Source organism: Bubalus kerabau, chromosome 18 (assembly GCF_029407905.1).
Source record: "Bubalus kerabau isolate K-KA32 ecotype Philippines breed swamp buffalo chromosome 18, PCC_UOA_SB_1v2, whole genome shotgun sequence".
NCBI lineage: Eukaryota > Metazoa > Chordata > Mammalia > Artiodactyla > Bovidae > Bubalus > Bubalus kerabau.
The window spans coordinates 41760347-41783164 of NC_073641.1; the positions used below are offsets into that span (position 1 = coordinate 41760347).

Here is a 22818-nt window from a genome sequence, read left to right on the forward strand (position 1 = left end):
GAACTGATGCTTTTGAACTGTGGTGTTGGAGAATACTTTTGAGAGTCCCTTAAAGGAGATCAGTCCTAAGTGTTCATTGGAAGGACTGATGTTGAAGCTGAAACTTCAATACTTGGGCCACCTGATACACAGAGCTGACTCATTTGAAAAGACCCTGATGCTGGGAAAGATTGAGGGCAGGAGGATAAGGGGATGACAGAGAATGAGATGGTTGGATAGCATCACTGACTCAATGGACGTGAATTTGAGTAGACTCTGGGAGTTGGTGATGGACAGGGAGGCCTGGCATGCTGTGGTTCATGCGGTCGCAAAGAATTGGACACGACTGAGTAACTGAACTGAACTGAACTGACAGAGAAGTCCCATGTACCCTTTCCCCACTCCCCTGCTGCTGCCCACCACCAATGGTAACATCTTGCAAAATTACTATCCAGTATCACAGACAGGATTGGCAAGTCAAGATGCCCAAGATGCCCAATATCATCACAACTATCACTCACGTTGCTCTTTCAGACACACTTATTTCCTTCCTGCCTCCATCCTCTCCTTAGGTTTTGAAAAGTGAAAGTAAAACTGTTCATTGCTCAGTCGTGTCTGACTCTTTGCCACCCCATGGAATTCTTCAGGCAAGAATACTGGAGTGGGTTGCCATTCACTTTTCCATGGCATCTTCCTGACCCAAGGATTGAACCTGGGTCTCCTATACTGCAGGTAGATTCTTTACTGTCTGAGCCACTAGGGAAGCCCCCCTATGTTTACATTTTATATTTAAATTCATGATCCATTTTGAGTTAATTTTTGCTTAAAGTGTGAGACTTAAAGGTTAATTTTCTTTCTTTTCTTCCTTTCCTCCTTCCTTCCCTCACTCCCTCCCTTCCTCCTTCCTTCCTTTTTCCTCTTCTTCTCCCCCCACCCCACCTTCCTTACTTTCTGTTTTTCAAAGTATCATGCCCACTCTGTCCTTATTGTCTTTGCACGGACAGTTCCCTCTCTCCATAGAACACTCTTCTCTCAGTTTTCTACATAGCTGCTCCTTCTTATCTTTCAGATCCCGGCTTGTGGTCTTCCCTGGCTGCACAATCTAAAGTCTACACTCCTCCAATATTCTATCACATTGCCTAGGTAACCCAGATAATGTAGGTAACCTACAGTACCTGATATTTTCTTCTCTTTTCTGCTTAACTTTTCTTTCCCTCACCCTGTCTTATTCACACATGTTAAGCTATGTTTCATAATAAGCACTCAGTACATAGTAGTTGAATGAATGAAAGTGTTCATTTCATTATTTCATCTTTATACTGCTCCAGGTTTCTGCAGACCTTTCCAGCCTGTGGCTTCACAATGAGATTGTAGATCCTTAACCACCCAGGCAATGGTTTGAATGCCACCTGCTGAATTCCAGAATTCAATCTGCTTAAATGGTCCCTGTGCCACTTCTGGTGGGTTCCCAGGGCTCTGGCTCCCCACCATGGCAAGGTGATGTTGCCTCCGCTACAAGGCCCTCCTGGGTCCATCACTCTACAAGCGATGGTGGCGTGGTGACTGCCACCATCATGTGGACTTTGGCAAGTGGATACTGCAGTCAGTTTTGCTATTCTCATTCAGGCCTTTCCTTAGTTCTGCAAAACATATCAGAGTCCATGCTATAATTTTTATTTGTTTGTTTATTGGCTGTGCTGGGTTATCATTGTTTCATTGTGCAGATTTTCTCTAGTTGCATTGAGCAGGGGCTAGTCTTCATTGTGGTGGGCGGACTTGTCACTGCAGTGGCTTCTCTTCTTGGGAAGCCCGGGCTCAGCAGTTGCAGTTCTTGGACTCTATAGAGTGTGGGCTCAGTAGTTTTGGCACATGGGCTTAGTTGCTCCTCGGCATGTGGAATCTTTCCAGACCTTTCAGCAAGATTTCTTTAAAGGTTTGCATGCAAAAGGAAGGAAAGTACAAAACAAATAATAACCTAAAACCTCTGCTCACCTTGGTTGTGCTTTGAGCCTAGGCTGAGCTTCAAGAGAATCTCTAATGAAGCCCTTGGCCTTTTGCTGTGTAGCAAGAATTGCCCTGGACTTCCCTGGTTGTCCAGACAGTGAAGAATCTGCCTGCAGTATGGGAGAATTGGGTTCGATCTCTGGGTTGGGAAGATGTCCTGGAGAAGGGAATGGCTACCCACTCCAGTATTCTTGCCTGGAGAATCCTATAGACAGAGGAGCCAGGCAGGAGTAGTTGCAAAGAGTTGAACACGACTGAAGGACGAATACACACACACACACACACACACACATGAACCACCCAACACCAGTCTCCGGGGTAAGGGATGCACTGAAACATAGTTTTCTTCTGAGGCCTAGGCCCCAGTCATGAGGCCTCTGAGAAAGGGGGACTTTTCCCCATCTTTGTTTCTAGTTCTTCTTTCTAGAAGTTTCTTTCAAAGAATAGAAAAGAAGAGAATAGATATTCTTTTTCAAAGAATATCTAGTGTCTTCAGGGAAATTCCCAACATAAAAGCACTGTAGGGTCCCATCAGGCAGTTTGTGTGTTACAAACCCTAAAAGATACCCCATCTAGGGGACTCAGGGCTGGAACCCCGCTCAGGCTCTTCCATCTAAACCATGTCCTGGCTCTAGGAGGAAGAGGGGTCTTTTTATAATCCCTTTGGCCAAAGAGGAGCATCTTTTTGTACTTAGCTTTAGATGAGGTGACTTTTAAATTCATTTGTCTGGAGGGGGCATCTGTTAACATTTCATCTGCCTCTCTTGCAATCGCCCTCTCTTGCAATGTGCACAAACATGTTCTCTGCAGTAGTCCCAGAGCCCTTCTCCCATAGGACTTGACTCTGTGGACCTCAGGTGACAGTCACAGGAGAACACAACCTTTCATCTTCAGCATATTTCTCAAAGCCTGAGGTGTTCAGTTTCAGTTTCAAATAACAGTGTAGAGAGTTGGGGGCTGTGTGCATTAGAAACAGATCTTTTTCAACTGAGCTACAGTAAGTCCTGACTGAGTGCCTTTCCCAGTCTCCCCTTTGATTCAAGGTGAAGAACAAGCCTGTCTTATTGCCTGAAATTCTGGAGTCTTTGCTTCTAACCTCCAGTGAACAACAGCTTAAGCTGGAACACAAGGGAGGGGTATTCTCATGAAGAAACAATTCCATGAAGGGTCAGTTCCTGTCAATATATGCAGAGAGAAAACATGGCTCTGTAAAGACACCCAAAACAGTGAAATATTTCTGCTGAGATAAATAACCCACGAGCTGCATTTGAAGGCATCCTTTTCATTCTTTGTTTAGCCGTCTTCACATCGAAGTGAAAGGATTTTAATCTTTGTCCCCAGAACAAATGGAAAAAATACTCTGAAAAGAAATTCAATCTTTGGATGCAGGACAGTATGAAACTTTGGAATTGTTTTCCAGCTTCTAACCAGCCAGGTAGCAGCTTTTTTGCTAGAAAGTGCTGTTACAGTAATTTTAACAATTTAAATTTTTTAGGTTCTAATGTTCAAAGACATTACTTTGCCAACAAAGTTCTGTCTAGTCAAAGCTATGGTTTTTCTAGTAGTCATGCATGGATGTGAGAGTTTGACTATAAAGAAAGCTGATTGCCAAAGAATTGATGCTTTTGAACTGTAGTGTTGGAGAAGACTCTTGAGAGTCCCTTGGACTGCAAGGAGATCCAACCAGTCCATCCTAAAGGAGATCAGTCCAGGCTGTTCATTGGAAGGACTGATGCTGAAGCTGAAACTCCAGTACTTTGGTCACATGATGTGAAGAGCTGACTCATTTGAAAAGACCCTGATGCTGGGAAAGATTGAAAGCAAGAAGAGAAGTGGACGACAGAGGATGAGATGGTTGGATGGCATCACTGACTCAGCGGACATGAGTTTGAGTATGCTCCGGGAATTGGTGATGGACAGAGAGAACTGGCCTGCTTCAGTCCATTGGGTTGCAAAGAGTTGAACACGACTGAGTGACTGAACTGAACTGAATGTTCAAAAATGTGAGAATTAAGTGTTTCCTGCATTTTGCTATGTGAATGCTACAAATGAGGTTAGTGGTGTTTAAGAATCTCTGCTTTATGATGGTGTGTCTACTGAGAAGTTGTGCTTTATACTACATCACTGACTCCCTCCAGTGCCGTTGAGTTCTTGGCCCAGATGAAAAGTCCTAGTGATTCTTTGCCCTACAACCAAAAAATGTAACTGTTTCTGCCTTTGTGTTCTTGGACCGCGGCTGAAGCCTGGGGTGCTGGAGCTGAGGAATGAAACCCGTTGGCAGAGCTGTGTGGGAAAACTTCCTCAGCGTGGCTTCTTGCCTGCTTCACCATGTGGAACTTGGTGGCTCATTTGCAGAAAGCACGAATTTGAGTTGCAGGATGCCTGTGTGTCAGAGTCTGTTATTCCTTGCCAGGGGGAGGGACAGAAATGTTCTGTGTATCTCCTGAGTCTGCTCCCAGGCTGAGGAATTCTCCATGACCCCTGACCTTTGGGGGTTGCCTGATAAGACCCATGCTTACTCAGATATGAGACTTTGGAGTGGGGCCCCTGGCTGGTGGGAGAGTTCTTTCATCACTATTAATGCTTTATGTTACAGGCTCATAAACATGAGCAATTCTTTCCCTCCCTTCTCTCCCTTTTTGTCTTTCTGCTTACTTTTCAGTTCATCAGGTTCATTTTGTGACTCCCCAACCTGATAGACTGAAAGTGGGAGAGAGGCCTGAAGAATCGGTAGTTCAAGAAGCAGTGATCATGACTCACTTCTTCCCTATGGTCCAGGCATTGTGCAGGAGAGAAAGGACCATCAGCTGTGATGGGAGATGAGTGCCCGGATGTTCTGTTTATTATCAGGTCAATTACTTGGCTCATGGTCCACACAAATGCCGTGTAGAGACGTTACCTGCCTCTTCTTTGGAGACTTGGCTTTGAATCTCATTTCTGTTTTCATTACAGAAACTGAAGATTGGGTGTCCAGCATTTCTCATGAGATGTTTACATATTAATATTTATCTCCTTTTTTTTTTATCTAGCATGACTCATAGGTTCATGGAACTTAAATATTAGCTTTCAGAAAGATCTGGTTTCCTTCAAAAATATCTCCATTGATTGACAGATATTAATAAGAATTTTGAGAAATGAGAAAACAGGAGGCCTGGGTTTTAGGCTTTGTAATTGAAAAAATGTTTTACTTGATTTTTGGAGATGGTCTTTCAGTATGAGACGACCGATTTATTTTTAACCACCAGATAACTCATGTCAGAGAGACACAGCCAGGTTGGGGGTGATGGCATATTTTTCACATGGAGCAATCTCACTGATTTGGGAGTTGGAGGAACTGAGATCAATGCTTACTAACCATGTGACCTTAGATGTGATCCTTTGCCTCTTTGGGTCTCTTGTTTGAGTCGACTGTGGCCTGTGGACAGCAGAGTGAGCACCACCTGGGAGCTTGTTAGAAAGGCACATTCTTAGCTCCTACCCCTCATCTGCTGAAACAGAACATAAACTTTAACAGGCATCTCATGGAATTTGCATGTGCATTAAAATCTGACAAGCACTGGCCTGTCAAACCCATAGACCTTAATTCTTCTTGAGTTCATTCTTTTACAAATTACATCCTTTTGTCAAATTGTTTGCTCAGATGCCTAATGATGCATAGATGTATTTGGGGCTGGAGGATGCTGCTATTCTAATCAGTGTTGATGACTCAAAGGGTATAAGAGGAATCTTAGATACTGTGATATAACAGAAAAAGATGGAAAAGATACATGGACCCTTGGACGCTAGGTAGGATGGGTTATTGTGGTCAGGTGTGCCCATTGTCATCCCTTGCTGCTCCTCTGTCCTCTGCAGTCTTTTGTTATGTTAGAGTCCATGGACAGCTTCCGGTGATTCTCAGGCTCTTTTGTTCTCATCTCTCTGGTGTGTGTGCTAAGTAGCAGTCTCTTGCTTCCATATTTCATCTAGGCTGTTGAGAAGAGAAAAGCTTTCTGGGCCTCGGAAACCTGAGGGAAATAATAATAACCAACACTGTTCTGACTTTCAATCCCTTCCCAAAGAGATGGAGACTTGTTGATGCTACATTTGGGTTCAGAATGAGAAGATCTTGATGTTTATAAATGTTCCCTTATGAGATTGTAAGTGTGGCATTTTCCAGAATGTTCATGAAAGTCTAGGTATAAAAGGCAAAGCAAGAATGGGGCTCCCTTCTCAGCTCTGGGAGGACACTGTCCATGCAGACAGGACTGCTTATAATAGTGTCCCTGCCCCCTCAGACCACAGGGATGGGAGACATGACCTCTGCTCCTGGGCTGGGCCACCTTACTTTCATTAAATTCTAATCTTTGACTGAATACATTGGGGCCTGAGAGAAAGTGCACATATGTTTCTTTTTCCACTTTTCCATAACCATTTGTTAGTACCAGGATGTCCTGTTTGCCTTCTTCATGGATTATACCTGGTTATCTGCTTGTAAAGGCTTTTCAAATAGTTTAGCACTGAAAATCTTCCTCTAAACAAACACATTAAAAAAAAAAAAAAAAAAGACCCGAGATTTCCCAGTAGTGTGTGTTGTTGGATTTGCTGGTTTCCCTGCTTGAGATAAGCCAGGAGTTCATTTAGAGTGACTTTCCTACGCCAGTGCCTCCTTCCAGACCCAGCTTCTTTGACTTCCAGACCACACATCCTCACTGCAGTCCCTTCAAGGCTCTGCAGTGAAACTGCTGGGAGGACACTGAGCTATTCTGAGAAACCGATTTATCAGTTACAAAAGTTCATGCTAAGCAGTCCCATTTCGTGTCATTGACTCACCCCTTCACCAGGCCCTGACTACCCGCCACCCTGTTTACAGACAGATTTTTCTCTGGAAATTTTTTCCTCACTTGCTTTCTGCTTTGGTCCCAAGGAATGAGTCACACAATTCAAAAAGGCACAGCTTCCAGCCTCGGACTAGGTCATCAGATAGCACTACTTTCCTTCCAAGCAGGCTTCCTTTCTTCTAACAATTTTTTTTTTTTTTTTTAAAGTTTACAACTGAACTTCTCTCTTTGCGATCCTCCAACATTCTTGGCTTATCTCTAAGGACCAATTTTCTCCCCCAGTTGTGGGTTTTCTGGGCTCTCTCTTTGGCTTTTCTTTTTCTTATAATTTTTATTTTTATAATTTTTAAAAGTATGTCTGCAGAACAAACACACAAGGTTGAGCTGTTTGTTCAGTAAGGCTTATTTAACTTATGAGACATGTGTATATAGAACTTTGAAAATAGTTTATGTATTTCAAATATCTGTTGATACTATATCTAATTTTAAATATACATAACTCATATAATTATATAACAAGTTATTTAACTTATTTATATAAATTTCTTTCCTCTTTTCTAACCTCTATGTAGCTTGATACGGAAAGAACACTGCAAATGATCTGCTCATGGAGTTTCCAGACAACTTGGTGTTTATTGCAAATATAGGAGCAGACTGTGTGTGTATGTCTTAGGAGTGGGGCAGAGAGTTGTTGTTCAGTCTCAAAGATGTGTCTGACTCTTTGAGACCCCATGGATTGCAGCATACCCGTCTCTTCTATCTTCCACTGTCTCCTGGAGTTTGCTCAAATTCATGTCCATTGAGTCAGTGATGCTGTCTAACCATCTCATTCTCTGCTGCTCCTTTCTCCTTTTGCCTCCAATTTTCCCAGTATCAGGGTCTTTTCCAATGGGTCAGCTCTTCACATCAGGTGGCCAAAGTATTGGAGTTTCACCTTCAGCATCAGTCTTTCCAATGAATATTCAGGACTGATCTCCTTTAAGATTGACTGGTTTGACTTCCTTGCAGTCCAAGGGACTCTCAAGAGCCTTCTCCTGCACCACAGTTTGAAAGTATCAATTGTTTGGCACTCAGCCTTCTTTTATAGTCCAACTCTCACATCCATACATGACTACTGGTAAAACCATAGCCTTGACTATCTGGATCTTTGTTAGCAAAATGATGTCTCTATTTTTCAATACACTATCTAGATTTGTCTTCTCCAGTGGCATATTGGGCACCTACCAACTTGGGGAGTTCATCTTTCAGTGTAATATCTTTTTCATACTGTTCATGGGGTTCTCAAGGCAAGAATACTGAGTGGTTTGCCATTCCCTTCTCCAGTGGGAGAAGTGTACAGGAGACAGAGATGAGGACCATCCCCAAGAAAAAGAAGTGCAAAAAAGGCAAAATGGTTGTCTGAAGAAGCCTTATAAAGAGCTGAGAAAAGAAGTGAAAGGCAAAGGAGAAAAGGAAAGATACATCCATTTGAATGCAGAGTTCCAAAGAATAGCAAGGAGAGATAAGAAAGCCTTCCTCAGTGATCAGTGCAAAGAAATAGAGGAGAACATCAGAATGGGAAAGACTAGAGATCTCTTCAAGAAAATTAGAGATACCAAGGGAACATTTCATGCAAAGATGAGCACAATAAAGGAAAGAAATGGTATGGACCTAACAGAAGCAGCAGATATTAAGAAGAGTTGGCAAGAATATAGAAGAACTATACAGAAAAGATCTTCATGACCTAGATAACCACAATGGTGTGATCACTAACCTAGAGCCAGACATCCTAGAATGCAAAGTCAAGTAGGCTGTAGGAAACATCACTATGAACAAAGCTAGAGGAGGTTATGAAATTCCAGTTGAGTTATTTCAAATTTTAAAAGATGATGCTGTGAAAGTGCTGCACTCAATATGCCAGCAAATCTGGAAAACACAACAGTGGCCACAGGACTGGAAAAGATCAGTTTTCATTCCAATCCCAAAGAAAGGCAATGCCAAACAATGTTGAAACTACCGCATGATTGCACTCATCTGACATGCTGGTAAACTAATGCCCCAAATTCTCCAAGCCAGGCTTCAACAGTACGTGAACCGTGAACTTCCAGATGTTCAAGCTGGATTTAGAAAAGACAGAGGAACCAGAGATCAAATTGCCAACATCCCTTGGATTGTTGAAAAAGCACAAGAGTTCCAGAAAAATATCTACTTCTGCTTTATTGATTATTCCAAAGCCTTTGACTGTGTCAATCACAGAAAACTGGAAAATTCTGAAAGAGATGGGAATACCAGACCAGCTTACCTGCCCCCTGAGAAATCTGTATGCAGGTCAAGAAGCAACAGTTAGAACTGAACATGGAACAACAGTCTGGTTCCAAATAGGAAAAGGAGTACCTCAAGGCTATATATTGTCACCCTGCTTATTTAACTTATATGCAGAGTACATCATGAGAAATGCTGGGCTGGAAGAAGCACAAGCTGGAATCAAGATTGCTGGGAGAAATCTCAATAACCTCAGATATGCAGATGACACCACACTTATGGCAGAAAGTGAAGAGGAACTAAAGAGCCTCTTAATGAAAGTGAAAGAGGAGAGTGAAAAAGATGGCTTAAAACTCAACATTCAAAAAACTAAGATCATGGTATCTGCTCCCATCACTTCATGGTAAATAGCTGGAGAAATGATGGAAACAGTGACAGACTTTGTTTTTTTGGGCTCCAAAATTACTGCAGATGGTGACTGCAGCCATGAAATTAAAAGATGCTTCCTCCTTGGAAGAAAAGCTATGACCAACTTAAACAGCATATTAAAAAGTAGAGACATTACTTTGCCAACAAAGATCCGTCTAGTCAAAGCTATGGTTTTTCTAATAGTCATGTATGGATGTGGGAGTTGGACTATAAAGAAAGCTGAGCACTGAAGACTTTACGCTTTTGAGGTGTGGTGTTGGAGAAGACTCTTGAGAGTCCCTTGGACTGCACAGAGATCAAACCAGTCAATCCTAAAGAAAATTAGTCCTGAATATTCATTGGAAGGACTGATGCTGAAGCTGAAGCTCCAATACTTTGACTACCTGATGAAAATAACTGACTCAGTGAAAAAGACTCTGATGCTGGGAAAGATTGAAGGCAGGAGGAGAAGGGGACAACAGAGGCTGAGATGGTTGGATGGTATCACTGACTTGATGGACGTGAGTTTGAGCAAGCTCCTGGAGTTGGTGATGGACAGGGAAGTCTGGCATGCTACAGTCCATGAGGTCGCATACAGTCCATGAGGTCGCAAAGAGTCGGACATGACTGAGCTACTACTGAACTGATGTAGGTTTGTCATAGCTTTCCTTCCAAGGAGCAAACATCTTTTAATTTCACAGTTGCAGTCACTGTCTGCAGTGATTTTGGAGCCCAAGAAAATAAAAACTGTCACTGCTTCCACGATTTCCCCTTCTATTTGACATGAAGTGATGGGACCAGATGCCGTGATCTTAATTTTCTTTAATGATGAGTTTCAAGCCAGCTTTTTCACTCTCCTCTTTCACCTACATCAAGAGGCTCTTGACTTCCCCTTCACTTTCTGCCATTAGAGTGATATCATCTGCATATCTGAGGTTGTTGATATTTCTCCTGGAAGCCTGGATTCCATCTTGTGCTTCATCCAGCCTGGCATTTCGCATGATGTACTCTGCATTTAAGTTAACTAAGCAGAGTGACAATATACAGCCTTGTCGTACTCCCTTCCCAATCTTGAACTGGTCAGTTGTTGGTTCTAACTGTTGTTCCTTGACCTGCCTACAAATTTCTCAGGAGGCAGGTCAGGTGGTCTGGTATTCCCATCTCTTTAAGAATTTCCCACAGTTTGTTGACAAGATGTCCACAGAAATGGATTTGTATCTAAAGCTCTGGTTCAGAATATGGATGAAATCACAGTGACAACTATAGGTGAAGATGTAAAAGATCCTCGACCGTCATTTGTTTGAAATGGCACTAGAGCAGGGAGCATGTCTGAACTTGAAGGATGGATGGAAGGCACTCATCCAGTTTCCCTTCTGACTAGTTTCCCTTCCCTTTCTCTCTGAAAGATTGTGATGCCATTTGCCTTGTCCAATGAACAGGAAAGGATTTGAGACCTACTGATAAAAGCTTTACATCCCTTTTCTGGAAAGGATTCAGTTTTTTTAACTAGTTAATTCTGTTTCCATTCAACTGTTTTAATAAAGAGATGCAAGTTTGATAAATGGATTGTTCTTCCCTTTTAATTCAACCTCTAGCCCAGCCCATTGTGATTTAGGTTTATGGAGAATATTATTTTTTTATTAATCAAAAGCTTTGGACATGGAGTTGAGAAACCTGCATTTTATGCCTCACTGCTCCTAGTTCTTAGGAGTTCTGAGGCAAGTCCCTTAATACATCACAGTCCAAGCTTCCTTGTCTGTGAAATGAAGGCTGAACAATTTCCAGGGTCTCATGGAATTCAGCACCGCTGACACTGTGACCAGTCTGTGGCCAAGGTACTTACCATCGTTAATGTACCATTGTTTACCAATGCAGGGTTCATCCATGGTGTCTCAAATGGTAAGATTTCCTTCTTTTTAAAGGCTGAATACTATTCCATGGTGGTGTGTGTGTATTTCATATTTTCTTTGTCTGTTATCTGTTGATGAACATTTGGTTATTTTCATGTTTCTGCTTTTGTGAATAATGCTGTGATGAATGTGGGAGTGCAGATAACTCGTTGTGATCCTGATTTCAATTCTTCTGAATATCTACCCAGAAGTGGCATTGGTGGATTGTATGGTAGTTCTCCTTTTAAGTTTTTATGAAATATCCATTTTATTTTCCAAAGCAGTGGCACTGTTTCACATTCCCACCCACAGTGTATAAGTGTTCAGTTTCTCCACATCCTCCTCAACCTTGTCAGCTTTTCTTTTTTACTCCCCATGTTGTACAATACATTCTTTTTTTTTTTAATATTTATTTGGCTGTGCTGGGTCTTGAGGCACACAGGATCTTAGTTCCTGGGCTAGGGATTGCACTCACATGCCCTGCATTCCAAGGTGGATTCTCAACCACTGGGCCACCAGGGAAGTCCTAGCTTTTTTTTTTTTTTTTTGCTAATAGCCATTCTGACAGGTGTGAGTTGATACCTCACTGAGGTTTTGATTTGCATTTCCCTGATGATTAATGATGTTGAACATCTTATATACCCTTTGGCTATTCATAGTCTTCCTTTAAAGGTTAAGTAGTATAAGCTATCAGTCAGACTTAAGAAGAAAGGGAATTCTTACTGTAGATTTTTAAAGGCTCAGTGTCTCTGTGGAGAACAGAAGTTGTATGTAAATTGGGCACTGTGGAATTTCCAGAAGAGAGCTGGAGGCTTGTGGCATAGCTCTGAACTTGGAGCTGGAAGATCTGGATTTTAAGCCTGTGACTATAGCTTGCTTCAGGGAGTGTGCAATAAAGCATCTGTTGACTGTTTTCTCTAATTTCTCTCTGCATTTTGTCAATGTCTACCTTGGGAATATTCCACAGTGAATGCTTACATGGAGAAGTACGAATATCAGCATTTACTGCTACCACTAATAAATGTCCGTAATATAAGAAGGATGTTGGTGTGCCTAGCTGTTGGTATTAGATATTAGATAACTAATTGCAAACATAATTGGGATGTTGATAAGTGCTATGAATGCTGCAGGAACATATAAAATAGGGACCCAATAAGGCCTGGGATTTGGGAGAAGGCTTTTGGAGAAGATAATTTTTGATCTGAGTTTGAAGGACAAGTGTGATAAAAGGAAGAGAGTGTTTCTGGAACATGTGAACAGGTCATGGAGCAGGAAATATCCAAGGAAGCACCTTGGAGGAACTAAAGAAAACAGTGTAAAGCAGAAAGTTTTTCTACTCTCTCTAATTAATAAATATTTAGGGGGAAAGGACTTTGAAAATATGTAAACATGCTCTTTCTCATAGACATTCATTTATTGAAGTTAGTATGAACTTGCATCCTAATACATCATTATTTATTGTGTTGCTCATGTATCTCAATTTGGTCAATGAAAGTCCTTCAGCCTGGGATCTGTGTCCTTTTGACCTGATCTATCACTATTTGAGCAACTCTGTTGCTCAACTCTGTTGTTTTCGGGTATGGTAAGATATTCTAGACTTATCTTGTACTTTCCTAGCTCTAGAATCAGTCATTACTTCAGGGAACTTTTTCTCCCTTTCCTGAAAATGATACGTAGAAGCAAAGATCTGGACATTAGATGTGCTCACTGCTATTGGGTGTTACTCTTCCAGGTCCACTGAATGGAATAGGTGCGTCTGCATAGATACACACATGTAAATCAAAACACAGTCACATCTGTAGCTATTAGTATATTTATCTGTACATTTGGAAGATTATGAATTTATACTAATAAATTCAATTCTAGTCCAACAACATAAGCCTCATTCTTGTTTTCTGTTTCCAAATTTGTAAACTGTCTCTCTGACAGTGACAAAACTAGTTCCATTATTCTTAGTATATTTAGTCATTTGATGAGTCCCCCTATTTATAACCAATATTCCACTGCTGTTATGGCTACAGCCACCTCCTTTCCTGTGTAGATGCCCTTGTTGACTGAATTGGGCTCCTCCATTCCATGCTAGTGACCCGCCCAGATGCCTCATGTGAGTGCCCTCCTCACCCTACTTGGGCTCCAACCCTCATGCCTGCCCACTGGGCTTTGATTCCCTAGCTAGACTGTCTCCCTCTGGGGTTGTCATTTTTCTCTGTTTCAGCTCTGACACCCAGCACTGTACCACTTTCCCATCAACATGGATGCCTGTTCCCTTTGTCTGGGTTCTAGGTTCTGTTGCCCTGCATCACACATCCCTCCTGTGCCTGTTATCGTTTTCACTCTGCTCCGTTCCCACCTCTGCTCTTCTCATACCTTCAATCTCCTGACCCTAGTCCTGCAGTTGCTTACTTCCCTTTACCCTACTAAGAGCTATCAAACTGAGTTGTTTAGGAAGAGAAGAGTAGAGCGAGACTAGGGAGAGGGAAGGGCACGTTGTCTGTAATTTGACCGTGTTTGTCCCAGTGGCCACCAAATACCTTTCTAATTCAGATATTCTGCGCCCCCATGCTGGGTTGGTGACAGATTCCCAGTTCTTCCCTGGTATTTCTTGTGTGCCCGCCAAGTGTGGTTGTGCCCTTGGTAGCTGTCCTGGCCTTTGTTTCCATCCGTAGCGTTCACATCTCACTGTTACACTAGCTATTGTTGTTACACCCACTGTCCTGGTATCTTGGGGTCTTCTGTCTTTATATGAGTCATCTGCAGGGTGTTTCCACCAACTGTTATATGACTAAGTTCCCCCAGTATCCAGAACCATGCCGGCTTCCTATTTCCCTGTGTTTTTCCAGCCACCCCTGGAGTTTTCTCAATTGTTCTTTATGAAGCATTGTGAATATAAAGTAACTTTTAATTTTATTAACATTAATTTTAATAAATTAACCAAAATTGTAATATTTAATAATAATATTAAATTAATAAAAATTTAATAATATTATTAAATATTTAGTGTGAAGAGCTGTTTAAAATCACAGTGAGGACAACTCCTGTTTTAAACTGCTTTTGCTCTAAAAAGTTTCTTTGTTAACCCTCCTTTTGAGGCTAGATGCAAACCTAGTTTACTTATAGGGGAGCCATCCCCACAGTGAATTCTATTTGACCTTCAACTCAGCTGTATAACTTGAAATATACCCCTAAGTATAGCACCCTAAATTTATGTAAACATTGAAAAGGAAGAATGGGAATCAGTGACAGGAAATTGTGATTGAAAGGGCACGTGGAAAACACATTTCACTTCTGTGCTCATTACACAGGATTTTCTCTCTGTTGTGAGTTACAGATGAACCTGTATCCCTAGATGCCCTAGCAACACAAAATCATAATCCTTTTGTTCTGGTGATTGAGAAGCACTGCTGAGAGATGGTTGAAGGGGTGTGACAGGGTTATCTGATGCATGGATGTTGTTAATTCTGTTCACCTGGTTATCCAGGTGTGTGAGATCACGGGGTTAGGAAGGATGTGGGGTGAAGAGGAAAATGAAGAGGCGTCAGGGCCTAAAAATCTTAGGTATGCATAACAGTGATGTGGGGAGGGCAGAAATCCCAGTGTATTACACAGAAGAGTAATAGGGAGGAAATTAAGCTCCAGATTCTTTTAGAAGAAAAAGAAGAATACAGGTCACTGGATGGAGAGGAAGCAAGGTTATGTGTGAGCTGACTTTCTCTTTTTGGAAGTTGGGAGGGGCTTGAGAGAAGGCACTGGGAGCCTCTCACTACACAGATAGAGGACCACTGATGAAACAGGGACCCTGAAGAGCAAGGGGGTCCAAGACTCAGAGCGCAATGAGAAGACAACTTTGCCTTGGATGGGAATTTTTTTATTTGTAAGTCCCCCCCATTTTAAAGTTTTTTTTTTTAAATGACTTTTTGAGGGTGTCAGTGCTTTTGTACATTTCTAGCTGAAAGAAAATAATGGCAGGGTCTTGGGTGTCGATGGGGGTGTTGGCGTGGATCTCGGGCACATGGCCTGCGCCCAGGTAGCAGCAGGTCACTGATGTGCAGGCTGCACCCCCACAGCCTTGGAGACGCCCCCCTTGAAGCTGAACCCTCCTAACTTCCACAGAGGTCGTGAGTACATGGCTGTGTAGGTCTCTGAGCTCCGCCTGCTGCTTTCCTGAGGACGGCAGAAGTCCATCTCAGCTGGCTCCTCCAGGGCTGACCTCTTCAGGGCTGTGCCGGGTGGGAGGCTATGCCCTTCTGTCCGCAGCGCCGGTTCCCACAGATCCTGGGCCCCTGACAGACATCTGGGGGCTGTCCTAACCTGAGCCGAGTCCTTCTGCTGCTGCTGCACCTTCATTTCGATCTCCAGGGCAAAGAGCTGCTTGGCCTGGTAGGTGGGGGTTTGGGAGTGGGGAGCCCAGGAAGGCATTGGGCTCCCTACTCTGCGTTCCCTCCGCATGCACTCCTGGAGGCAAGTTAGTCTGGAGGCTGGCGTGAAGCCCACGAGGTTGACCAGATGCTGCTTCTCGAAGGTGATGTACTGCTCCCTATTCACGGGGCGCAGCTAAGGTGCAAGTGTGTCCACCGGCAGGCAGAGCATATTCAGGACAAGGGCTTGCTTTGGGTGGATGGGGAGATGCTGGACGCCAATGTCAGATCTGTTCTGCTAACACAAGGAGGATGAGGGTGAAGCTGCAGAGAAGTGTGAGGTTAGGGTTCACAAAGTAAAGGGAACTCCAGCAGTGTCCTGAGCCTCTGAACCCTGGGATATCAGGGCTGTGAATTTCAGGACCTGCCTGAGTAGTCTAGAGTTCCCCTTGACAATCCAGGACTGACGTATGAGCCAAGAGATTGTGCTGAAGGCTGGTCTCAGAGACTGGGCAAACATTCCAGGACCGGGCATGCAGGCAGCTCAGCTTAGAAGATGTGGGAGTTTCTAGCCTCCTGAATCTTTGTGTTAAACTGCAGGCCTTGGTAGCTGGGGGCCTGAGGCTGATACACAGCTAGATCAGAAATGGGACAGAGGCTGCATCTGTGGGCTGAAGATCATTCCTACAACTGTTGGTTGGCCTTGGGGATACAGGGTCTCAGTGTGGCAGAGGACCAAGGTGGGAGGAAGGCTGCTTCATTCCTAAGGTCTTGAGCAGAGAGCTGATACTGTGATTGCTAGGAAAGTTACTGTTACCTAGTCCAAGCTCGATCTGTTCGCTGCAGAAGGAGCCAATGAATCCAGGAGACAAGGTGTTGAGGCAAGGAATACAACTTTTTTTGGAAAGTCGGCTGACGGAGAAGATGGTGGACTAATTTCTCAAAATAACCTTTCTGTTGATGTCTGGATGCCAGGTTCTTTTATAGATTAGAATTGGGGAGAGGTGTGGAAAACAAAGTGAGAAGACCATTTAATTCTTGCAGCTATCTCCTAGAATGGCAAGCCTCAGACAGGGGTATGTGTTAATTTCTTTCTTCCTGTAATCTAGAGGTGGATCGGGTTATGAACAAAGGCACTTTAGCTTAACAGGCAGAGGGGCAGGATTCTCTGAGGCAGGCCATTATGTATGATTATAATAACAAAAATGGCAAAAGAAAAAAAAGCAAACAAATAAGGCTTAAAGTTAAAGAAACAGATCTAGCATGAAGGAGTCAAAATTGACTCTTCCCTGTAACATTACCAGATGAACCCTACTCTAGATGCTTTATGGCTTTTTTTCATTTAACTTCAACTATAATTGCCTGGAGAATCCCATGGACAGAGGAGCCTGGCAGGCTACAGTCCATGGGGATGCAAAGAGTTGCCACACACACACAAATCTATGAGGTGGTACTGTAGTATTCTCCACTCTACAGAAGCAAAAATTGAGACAAAGAAAAGTTAAGGAAGTTGAGTTTTTGCATCTAGTAAGCAGCTGAGTGAATTCAGGTTGTTGGGTTTCTGATTCTGAGCTCTTAGAATGCCACGTGAACCGTGGTCAGTTCACAGGTAGGGTGAAGAAATGGAGGCAGGGGAGTGGGTAGGAAACCTGCCTGTTCACAGCTAGTGAGAGGAGAGGAATCTGAACACTGCAGGGGGCCCTAGAGTCTGAGCATTGTTATTTCTTAAATTAAGCTCTTATAAACATGGAGGTGAAAAAAGAAAAAGAATAAAATAGGCTGTGCTAATCTTTTGAGTTCCGGACCTGGGTCACACTGCTTTTGTAAAGCTTTAGAGAAAATGCATTAAGTGAACACCTTCCCAGGGCATGTACTCCTTCCTCAAAGTTTAGCCTCTTTCTGCAAATAGTACACACTTAGGATCTATCCAGGAATGTCAGTGAATGGGGAACTTGGCGGTAGCTTAGACAATAATCTTTTCATCAAAATACATTTAGAAAAATAGCTTTGAATTCTTTGATGCCAAAGCCATCTTTGTTTTGTAGCATCTTTCTCCCCCACAGCTAGTCACTTTATTCGACCCTATTGAAACACAGAGAATTTTCTTCTTCCCAGTTCACGAAAGTACCAAGCAAAGTCCTGTGGTGTATTTATAGTGAACATAAAAGGATGGACAAAAGCAGGGGAGCAGGGCTAAGTTATTATGCTTTTACTGCTTGTGTTTCAGTGAACAACTGCTTACAACTTTTTTTCAGTGATCAAGATGGTGGAGATAGGGGCAAGGGAGCACAGTATTAATAGGATTTTTGAAGTGCTGGGTAGACAAACCTAGGAAGTGAGAAGCTTGACCTCAGTGGGAACCAAGCAAGGATGCCCCTGTCCAGTCTGCTTCCCTCAGCGTGGAGTGCAGACCCCTGTTCTCTTAATCCCTCCCAGGGTTGCAGCCAGGAGTGCCAGCCACACATCAAGGAGGCTGTCCTGGGATTCTCTAAAGAAAGGACTGCACTTTGTCTCAGTGTGATCCAGTAATGTGTAGACTTGAGAAGTATAAGTCGCTCAGTCATGTCCAACTCTTTGCCACCCCACAAACTGTAACCCACCAGGCTCTTCTGTCCATGGGATTCTCCAGGCAAGAATAATGGAGTGGGTTGCCATTTCCTTCTACCAGGGATCTTCCTGACCCAGGGACTGAACCAGGTCTCCTGCACTACAGGCAGATTCTTTATCATCTGAGCCACCAGGAATGGCTTGGAGGGGCACATGCCCATTAGTTCAACTGTCAAACATCTAATAAGAGCAGGCAGCAAAATTCTGATCTAAATCAAGGTTAGCCTACACCACCCGCATATGGGTTAGTAGATACTTGAAATTTACAATAAAAGATCTCTGCTAACAAATAACTCACCCTTCTGACCAGGCTTCAATCTAACTTAATCTTTACTAGAAACCTATAAGATAAATATTATTACCACCTGCCATTTCTAGGCAAGAAAACTGAGGCACAAATGAGTTTAGTGACTTTTTAAAGGACACACATCAAGGAGATTGAAACAGCTGACCTCCTGTTACTGTGGTCTTAATCTCAGCACTGTTCTGATTTTTTTTTTTTTTTTAATTAGAGAAGAGTCAAATTTGCAAAGACCTGCTTCACTTTATTGGTGAGGGAACTGCGGTTGAGGGAGGCTGGACTCAGAGCTGGGGTAGCATCTCAGGTTAACATCAGTAGGTACGTCCTGAGTCCATTGTTTTTCAGTCAGAACAAGAGGAAGTTACTTTAACCATGCTATCCTTCCCAACTGTTTTAGTCAGTTGTCTATCCGAGGGACACAACTTCTCTTAGGAAATGACCTATATTTTGTGATGAGCCCCTCCTGTCTCCTTTCTCCTGCTACACACTTCTGTCCCCTTGTCCCCTCCGCAGTGGTCCTCTCCCTCACCATCCATCTTTCTCCTGCTTCTGCCTCTTCCTTTCTTCTCTCTCCTCTCCCCAGTTTCTTCTCCTCCTCTAATATCTTTGTTCTCCACAATTCTCTTTGTCTGCCTCCCTTTTCCTGCCTTCTCCTCTGATGCTATCATTTTCTATTTTAAGGTTAGTTTTTTTTTTTAATCCTTTGACTCAGTTGAGTCTGGCTGATCTAAGACTAATAAACCGTGTAATTGACACTGTTCTTGTGATTGAACCTCTTTCGTTCTTTAGACTCTTGAAAGATGGCCCCACTGCTTCATATTTTCTCAATTGGTGTAGTCTTTGCTCATCATGGCAGTCTAGACACCTATATGAGTCCACCAGAGTCAATGGGGGAATTTCTATGTAAGCATTTCTGTGGTGATGTTGCGGAGACTAATTAAAATGAGATCATGATGATTCTTACTTTAAGAAAATGAGAGAGATATTAAGCTGAACTGTAAATTCTGATTTAATTTAATTGTGACATTTCAATGTTCTTAGTAAATGATAGTGGTGTTTTTTTTTTTTTTTTCCTTTTTAATCATGGGCTTCCCTGTAAAGAATCTTCCTCCAATGTAGGAGACCTGGGTTCGATCCCTGGATCAGGAAGATCCCCTGGAGAAGGGAATGGTTACACACCCCAGTATTCTTGCCTGGAGAACCTTATGGACAAAGGAACCTGGTGGGCTATAGTCCATGGGGTCACAAAGTCAGATACAACTGAAATGACTTAACACTTTTTAATCATACGACTGTATACAACTTTTAAACTTTTTAAACATAAGTTTTCTGAAAGGCAGGCCTTGCCCAACAGAAAATCTGCTTCTCTGGTTAAAAGCTTTAAGTGTGGTTTCTTCCAGTAATTCCTTCTCAGCAGTGTTCTAGTTGTAGGAAGTGTGTGCTGACAACTCCATGATTGAATCCAGAGAGTCACTGTCCGGGATCTGTCTCCTTGGCTGTATTCTGTCACACTCCACTCATTCTTTAAAACTTTCACAAGATAATAATACCCTCCAAGGAGCACCAAGCAGAAAAGCATCTGCAGATGCTGGAAGAGGTAGAGGAAATACTCATACCTGAGCCCAGGAATCCCATTCATCTAGAAACAGAGGCATTCCCTGAAACAAAGGCATTCCCTGCTCTATGGGGTCAGATTCCTATAAGAAATGTATGCTTTTCAAGAATTTCCTGGGGGACCCAGGTGGTCCATTGTCAAAGGAATTTATTTGTGTGAGTGTGGTAATCAGGGCTCTTATGATGACTTTCTTGTAATATTATTATTACACTATATTATTAATATATATTTGGCTTAATGCATGGGGACTGGGATCCCTCCCCCTTCGCACCGTCCACCACTGCGGCCTGGCCATCGTTAGCCCCATTGATTCTGGCTCCAAAGTTTAGTTCAAGTCCTTCCTTCCTCCCTATGTCCCTTCTCACTCTAGTCCATCCCCGCTGCCCCAGCCCCACCTGGGCTCATTACCTCTGTATGATTTATTCTGCACAGAACAGCAGCAGCCACCTTTTAAATACATAAACTGGGTTTTCTCCAGTGCACTTCAGCCCCTCCAGTGGTTCCCCACTGATAGGCTAAAATCTCCCGCCTGCTGCAGAAGCTGACATGACCTCTCTTTAGGGGTTTGTCCGCTCATTTTGCATACCACTCGTCAGGTCTCCAGCCTTCCTGCCTGCCTTTGATGTTTTGGGGATACCTCGGGCTCTTTGTGTGTGCTGCTGTCTTTGGTGAGAATATTCGTTACCGGCCTCTGGTTCCTTCTGGCCCTTCAGTTCTTCATTTGCTTGCTTATCACCTCCTTTGAGAGTCAGCTGAGCAATGGCCCGCCGTACCACTCCATTACTGCATTGCTTTCTTTCCCAGCAGAGAACTTAATTTTTGTTTCTTCATTGCCTGAAAACTATTGTCTGTCTCCACCACTGCCCCAACGAGAATGGAAGTTCCCCCCAAACCAGAGGAATCCTTGTCTTGTCTTATTCACGTGTGTTCACTGTTACATGTTTCATATCTAGTGAATATTAAAGATTCGCTGAATGAACGGATTTGTTTCCAGCCTTGCTGGTTGTCCTGACTTTCATCTTCCTCTCCCAGAAATTTAATGTGCCACCTGGACGGGGATTTGCATTTTAATAGAGGACATTTGAGGAAGGCTGACACCAATGCAGGAGGTGAATCACCCATTGGAGACTGTCTGGGTTTAAGGGAGGGACATTTTTCTAGGGGTTGGAGGAGCTACCTGAATGTTTTCAGTTAAGTTCAGTCTCTCAGTCGTGTCCAGCTCTTTGCAATGCCATGGACTGCAGCATGCCAGGCTTCCCTGTCCATCACCAACTCTTGGAGCTTGCTCAAACTCGTGTCCATTGAGTTGGTGATGCCATCCAACCATCTCATCCTCTGTCATCCTCTTCTCCTCCTGTCTTCAATCTTTCCCAGCATCAGGGTCTTTTCCAATGAATTAGTTCTTTGCATCATGTGGCTGAAGTATTGGAGTTTCAGCTTCAGCATCAGTCCGTCCAATGAATATTCAGGACTGATTTCCTTTAGGATTGACTGGTTTGATCTCCTTGCAGCCCAAGGGACTCTCAAGAGTCTTCTACAATACCACAGTTCGAAAGCATCAATTCTTCGGCTCTCAGCTTTCTTTATAGTCCAACTCTCACATCCGTACATGACCACCGGAAAAACCATAACCTTGACTAGACGGACCTTTGTTGGCAAAGTAATATCTCTGCTTTTTAATATGCTATCTAGGTTGGTCATAGCTTTTCTTGCAAGGAGCAAGTGTCTTTTAATTTCATAGCTGCAGTCAACATCTGCAGTGATTTTGGAGCCCCCCAAAATAAAGTCTGTCAATGTTTCCATTGTTTCTGCATCTATTTGCCACAAAGTGATGGGACCAGGTGGCATGATCTTCGTTTTCTGAAATTTGAGTTTTAAGCCACCTTTTTTACTCTCTTCTTTCACTTTCATTAAAAGGCTCTTAAGTTATTCTTCACTTTATGCCATAAGGGTGGTGTCATCTGCATACCTGAGGTTATTGATACTATCTCTTGGCAATCTTGATTCCAACTTGTGCTTCATCCAGCCCGGCATTTTGCATGATGTACCCTGCATATAAGTTAAATAAGCAGGGTGACAATATACAACCTTGACATACTCCTTTCCCAATTTGGAACCAGTCTATGGTTCCATGTCCAGTTATAACTGTTGCTTCTTGACCTGCATACAGATTTCTCAGAAGGCAGGTCAGGTGGTCTGGTATTCCCATCTCTTTAAAAATTTTCCACAGTTTGTTGTGATCCACACAACAAAGGCTACGTCAAAGGCTTTGGCATAGTCAATGAAGCAGATGTTTTTCTGGAACTCTCTTGCTTTTTTGATGATCCAAGGGATGTTGTCAACTTGATCTCTGGTTCCTCTGCCTTTTCTAAAACCAGCTTGAACATCTGGAAGTTCATGGTTCACATACTGTTGAAGCCTGGCTTGGAGAATTTTGAGCATTACTTTACTAGCGTGTGAGATGAGTGCAATTGTGTGGTAGTTTGAACATTGTTTAGCATTGCCTTTCTTTGGGATTATAATGAAAACTGACCTTTTCCAGTCCTGTGGCCGCTGCTGAGTTTTCCAAATTTGCTGGCATATTGAGTGTAGCCCTTTCACA

At 43.0% G+C, this 22818-nt stretch overlaps 1 protein-coding gene across 4 annotated transcripts in view; it reads left to right on the forward strand.

Annotated features, from left to right (window-relative positions):
* Window positions 1-22818, forward strand: part of ADAMTS12 (ADAM metallopeptidase with thrombospondin type 1 motif 12) — a 384678-nt gene that overhangs the window by 23531 nt on the left and 338329 nt on the right. Inside the window, exon 1 of one of the 4 annotated variants that reach the window (XM_055554962.1) lies at window positions 15073-15209. The exons of the other annotated variants lie outside the window; for them this stretch is intronic. Within the exon in view, the coding sequence (XP_055410937.1) occupies window positions 15192-15209 (18 nt within the window). The 5' untranslated portion in view covers window positions 15073-15191. Of the gene's footprint in view, window positions 1-15072; window positions 15210-22818 lie in introns of those variants that run through there. 4 annotated transcript variants of the gene reach the window in all.